At 33.5% G+C, this 5,115-nt stretch overlaps 1 protein-coding gene across 2 annotated transcripts; it reads right to left on the bottom strand.

Annotated features, from left to right (window-relative positions):
* Positions 1–1,812: 1,812 nt before the first annotated feature.
* Positions 1,813–4,466, bottom strand: LOC130935737 (protein RER1A-like). Of its 2 annotated transcripts, XM_057865631.1 has the most exons (4): positions 4,035–4,466; positions 2,443–2,619; positions 2,298–2,360; positions 1,813–2,029 (listed from the first exon to the last, which is right to left on the bottom strand). In XM_057865631.1, the coding sequence occupies exons 1-3, from the start codon at positions 4,464–4,466 to the stop codon at positions 2,307–2,309; spliced, it is 663 nt and encodes a 220-aa protein (XP_057721614.1). In that variant the 3' UTR covers positions 1,813–2,029; positions 2,298–2,306. The 2 variants fall into 2 exon arrangements, with proteins under 2 accessions (XP_057721614.1, XP_057721606.1); XM_057865623.1 differs by having other exon boundaries at positions 1,813–2,360.
* Between the last annotated feature and the right edge of the window lie 649 nt (positions 4,467–5,115).

Raw genomic sequence — 5,115 nt, forward strand, 5'->3', positions numbered from 1 at the left:
TCTCCAGTAAAATCCGGATATTTTATGATTTTAGTACATGTACGTTTTTCATACTATAGACCAAGATTGGTAGTACCTTCTAAATACTTTAGAATTCTTTTTACAGTAACAAAATGTTGCTTAGGATTTAATTGAAATCTAGAACATCATGTGGTTCATGGTAAAGATTTCTGGTTTGTGTAGTGAATTAATTTATGTTATGGACCTGTTTTGTTTTCTAAGATTTTGTTCCTAAGTTCCTTTTGTGTTTGATCATGATGCTTCACATATTAGAAAACAAAGAAGGAAACATAAGTGACTAATAGTTTCTCATGAAAAACAAGTTCAAAGTCTTGACAAAGTTGAAGAAATAGTTTACTATTATCTCCATTAAATAATCTATATTTGAGTCAATTTAACTTCTTCAGCTAGTGTCATGGATTGCAGCAATAACATCATATGCTAAGATATCTTCATTTCATTTTTTTTTGGGTGATATTTATTTCATGGGTTATACACTACTTGGTATATGTTCTACCAAATTGCGTGACCTTCATTTTTTTTTCTTTTTTAACGTGGAACGAGTGACCTTCATTGATATCGGATAACTAAATACTGGCTTGGAAGCGATGCCTAAGTTACAGTTTTTTCTTTTTTCCCCCTGTTTCTGTTTGTTTTCTTTCTTTCTGTTTCTTGTTTTGGTTGCTAGGTCGTTATATGACATTAATGGTTCTCAATTCATATGCTGAAGTAGCTCTATATCTTCAGGATCTCACGTTTGTGATGTATATACACAGACAAGTGGATCAAATTGCCACAAATTGCCACTTCATTTGCTAAGATAATAACCATTGCTTCATAGGAAATTGACGTTGTTTGCGCTTTAAGGATCAAGTAAATTGAGAGTGGCACGTTCAATTAATTTAAAGGCATTGGTTAAGTAAAATGCCTTAACATCTAATTTATCTTAGTTTGCATCAACCCTTATTTTATCATTCCTAGATTTTGATATAAACCACTCTATCACATACTCTTCTTAATCAATTTTAGTTCTTAATTTAACTAAACTTCAATTTTATAATATCCTAATAACATCATTCTTTGAATTAATCTTTTCTTACTTGCATATTTACTGTATAAAAGATCACCAAATTCTAAAACCAGATCCATATAATAACACCATTTTTTTATTTAATCTTTTGTTGCATATTTACTGTATAAAAGATTATTCGTCAATTAACAACTCTTGCAATCTAGGCTAATTAAACTGAAGATCATTGAGATTTTTTTTCTTTTTGGGTTCATGGAAGATCATTGACTTGAGAATTGACAATTCTAAAAGTTGGTGGGAATGGGTTCATTTTAGGAAAGGATACAACTCTCGGTCATTTAACATATAATAATGAAGGTTGTTTGAAATCAGGCAATTGCTCCGAAACTTAAATTACATTTTGTTGTTTATTGTTGCATGATAAATTTAATTATGTACTCGTTTAATGCATACAATAAATTTTTTTGCATGCTGTATTTGACTATAAAATGTTAGAAAAGAATTCTAAATAATTAACTTATCCCATTCAATCTATTTTTATGAAAGTATAAAACTTAATAAATATTTGTATAATTCTAATGTTTAATAAATATTTGTATAATTCTCTTTGTATAAATATTCTTTGTCCAAACTTTTACTACTGGTTGAATTGATAATAATTCTGATAATTACATACCTTAAAAGGTGTGTATAAATTACCCTCTAATTTTCACTTTTCAGAAGGGACCGCCGGACTGGAGCAATAGCCTTAAAAAAATTATAAATGCTTGTTCAAAGAGAAGTAACAAGGAAACATTATCCACTTTCGTCCATTTTATATGTAAATCACTTTTTCAAACAAATTTGGAATTGGTAGATCAATATAACCACACAGGCGTAGCAAATAATCAAGGGGATTCATTCTACACAAGCTACCTAAAATTCTCGTTATTTGACTACGAATTCAACAATAAGATGCATATGTATATAACATTTTTTTTTTTCCTTTTGGTAATGCACCTGCATAGCAATAGAAAATACCGTAAGTAAAAGAACAAAGAGCCCTCAGAAATTCAGACATCTCCCCGGAAACACGTATCTTTCGAAAGAGCATAAGAACATTTCAATATGATCAATCAAACACTTGCTCCTGTGGGAATTTAACATCGCACACTCGACCACAAAGCAACCTTCTTTAGGTCCACATTGACCTACTCAGATTGCTCCATCCGTTAAAATATACTGCAATGGTTTGCGACTTAAATGAATATATAAAAGATCAATAAACCTGAAGGTCTCAGTCCTCTGAAAGGCTTGCGCTTTCTGCTGATGCTCTCTTCCCATTATAGCGCTAAAAGTAAAATTGATGAAACCGGATCAATATTGTTAGCAGCCAACATATTGACAACAATTTTGAAGGAATGTGAGTTTACCTGTTTGCCAAATGTGAACGGTACATATTTGTATTTGATCATGTGTGATATCTGTCTCCTCATAGTAAGTGTAAATAGGACCACCCAATAGAATAGGAGTATTGGCCAGAACACTGGAACATCAAATGCACTAAAAAATGTCATCACAAACGCAATGCAAAAAGCCTTTGTTATTGAGTACCTGTCAACCAACAAAAATTAAGAAGCATCAGTAGAGTAACGTCTGTGTGTTGATACCGTAAAGGAAAAATATGATGAGCTCATTGCTTTCCTAAGAAAGCACAGAACGCTTGATAACTCGATGCAATGGAAAACCAGGAGAAGAGGATGTAAATAGCACTTCCTTCTATTGAGAGAAAAGACACTGGCTTCAAGTAATTCAGTGAACACAAGCACACAACATTGTCAAGCCCACTTAAGCAAAAATGACAAAGCAAACAATATGCAATAGACATTGATATCCAGCATATAGAAACCTAAAAGAAAAGATGCTGTCCATCGAGATCATTATTCAATACTTATACATCACGATCATTTATCCAACATATAATCTAAATGAATAAAAAATATAGATTCTTGTCAGAACAGAACCCATAGATCAGATCTATTAGCCAATTTCAGTTGCCAATTATTTTAGGTTTGGACATGATTAGAATCTCTTTCAGATGATCTATATTTTTCACAGAAGACATGATCCATAGAACACCGTAACATTAGTAAATTAACAAAGTTGAGCAGAAGAGTAACTGTTTTTGCGGTTATCTTCTCCATGCTATACATATTGATCTCATGTCAACGTGGAGAAGAAAAATATGAACATAATTTCCGATAGCAGGAGAAGATAAATGTGCGCCAGATTACGACGGGCAACAGGCAAATTATGCTATATCTAAAGGCATGTAAGTATGTAACTCTCCCAATAAATGCTAGAGACCAACTAGAAAAGGCTGAGCTAGATTTACATCAACAAAACTTAGTTGGCTCGTTAAATTGGATGTCCTATTTTGATTAATTAAAAGTGAAGAAACACCTTTTTAATTAGGATTATAAGTTAATATGCCAGCAAAATCTCACGTTTTCATGTGATGCTAATTGTTGAAAACCACTAAATAATAATTTGGTCAAATATATCAAATAATTTAATGATTCTCAACTATTACCTTCACGCGAAGACGACTGCACGGCAGCCTCCACCTAATATACCATGGACAAAAAAGGCAAGCTTTTGCCTATGGCTATGAGTGAATATACCATGGAATTGGATTGGGATTCTGGTATACACACTAAAGATAACTGCCTAGTCCTTACCCTGCAGAACTCTCCAAAATTTTCATCTCCACAAAAAATAAATAAATAATAGAACGTGCCATTACCGATTCAACCAACAAACTCATCAGAAACCAAAGTCACACTTAGATTCGAATTAAAAATACCATTTTCTTTCACGATATACGAGCTCTTGGCATATTTCCAACTGAAAAATAACTAATCCAAAACATACGCCTCAATTCTCAATTCTCAATTTAGAATCAAAGCAACAAAACCCTAGAATCAAAAGTCAAACAGCACAAAGAAGAAAAAGTAGAAATTAGGTACCAGAACTTGAACTCTGGGAGGCGACGAACGAAGGGACGGAACTCATCGTTGCTTCTTGTTGGCAAAGTGGGTCCCTCTGAGAGTGATTGAATCTCGGGATCGACCTGAGGGGAAAGAAACCCAATCAAGAGGTTCAGCAGGTGAATTCCGAGTCCGTACGAAACGACGTAGAACCCTTGGATCAAGTACACGCGCAGCGCGTACACGAACGCAACCGTCAACGTTCCCAGCCAACGGTTCAGCACGTGCGGGGTAGTTTTGTCAAGCAGGTGCTGGTACTGACGGGATACCTCGAACTTCCACCGCGATATGGCGGCCGCCGGGGTCTGAAAATCTTCCATTGAGGTTGTTGCGGTTGCGGTTGCGGCGGCGGCGGCGGCGGCGGAAGCGGCGGATGAGGAGGAGGGAGCGGTGGATCCCGCGTCCATCGGTGGGACCCACTTAAAGAATTGGGTTTTGGTGGGGTGTGGCTGAGGGTTCTCTCTCTCTCTCTCTCTCTCTCTCTGTAATGTGCACTCTGTTTCACTTCCTAGGCCTCTCTTTGGGTCCCGTTCTATAACCGTTGGGTCAAAATTTTAAGCCACCTATATACCTAAGCTACAAAGTGGGCATGTCCAAAATTAATTTTGAGATTATAAAGCACTAATTAGTAATTACTAATGAGAAGAAAAATTTACATAAACGGATACTAAAAGCATGCCACGTTAATACGTTTGACATAAGAATATAACTCGAATAATATAATGATTAAAACGTTATGAAATAGAATATTAAAATTATTGATAAATTTTTACATAAATAATTATTAATTATTGATTGACTCAATAAAATATAAATAATAATAATAATAATAATCATTAAAAAGTTATGAAATAGAATATTAAAATTATTGATAAATTTTAACATAAATAATTATTAAATATTAATTTATATATAATTGATTATATAATTTTTTTAAAAATAATTGAAAAAAATATTTAATTATTTTACCGTTCTCTATAATTTATTGAATTTTAAATTAGATCCCAATATTTTTTTTTCTTTTCAATGGAATTCATGTACTATATTAATTTTTGT

Source organism: Arachis stenosperma, chromosome 1 (assembly GCF_014773155.1).
Source record: "Arachis stenosperma cultivar V10309 chromosome 1, arast.V10309.gnm1.PFL2, whole genome shotgun sequence".
NCBI classification, from domain to species: Eukaryota; Viridiplantae; Streptophyta; class Magnoliopsida; order Fabales; family Fabaceae; genus Arachis; species Arachis stenosperma.

Excerpts from the sequence above, each read along its gene's own strand:
- LOC130935737 (XM_057865631.1), bottom strand. The coding sequence starts at position 4,466 with ATGGACGCGGGATCCACCGCTCCCTCCTCCTCATCCGCCGCTTCCGCC. Across the intron at positions 2,620-4,034 it reads CAGAGTTCAAGTTCTGGTAC|TCAATAACAAAGGCTTTTTG; the intron begins CTAATTTCTACT and ends GTTGACAGGTAC. Across the intron at positions 2,361-2,442 it reads CGTTCACATTTGGCAAACAG|CGCTATAATGGGAAGAGAGC; the intron begins GTAAACTCACAT and ends TTTTACTTTTAG.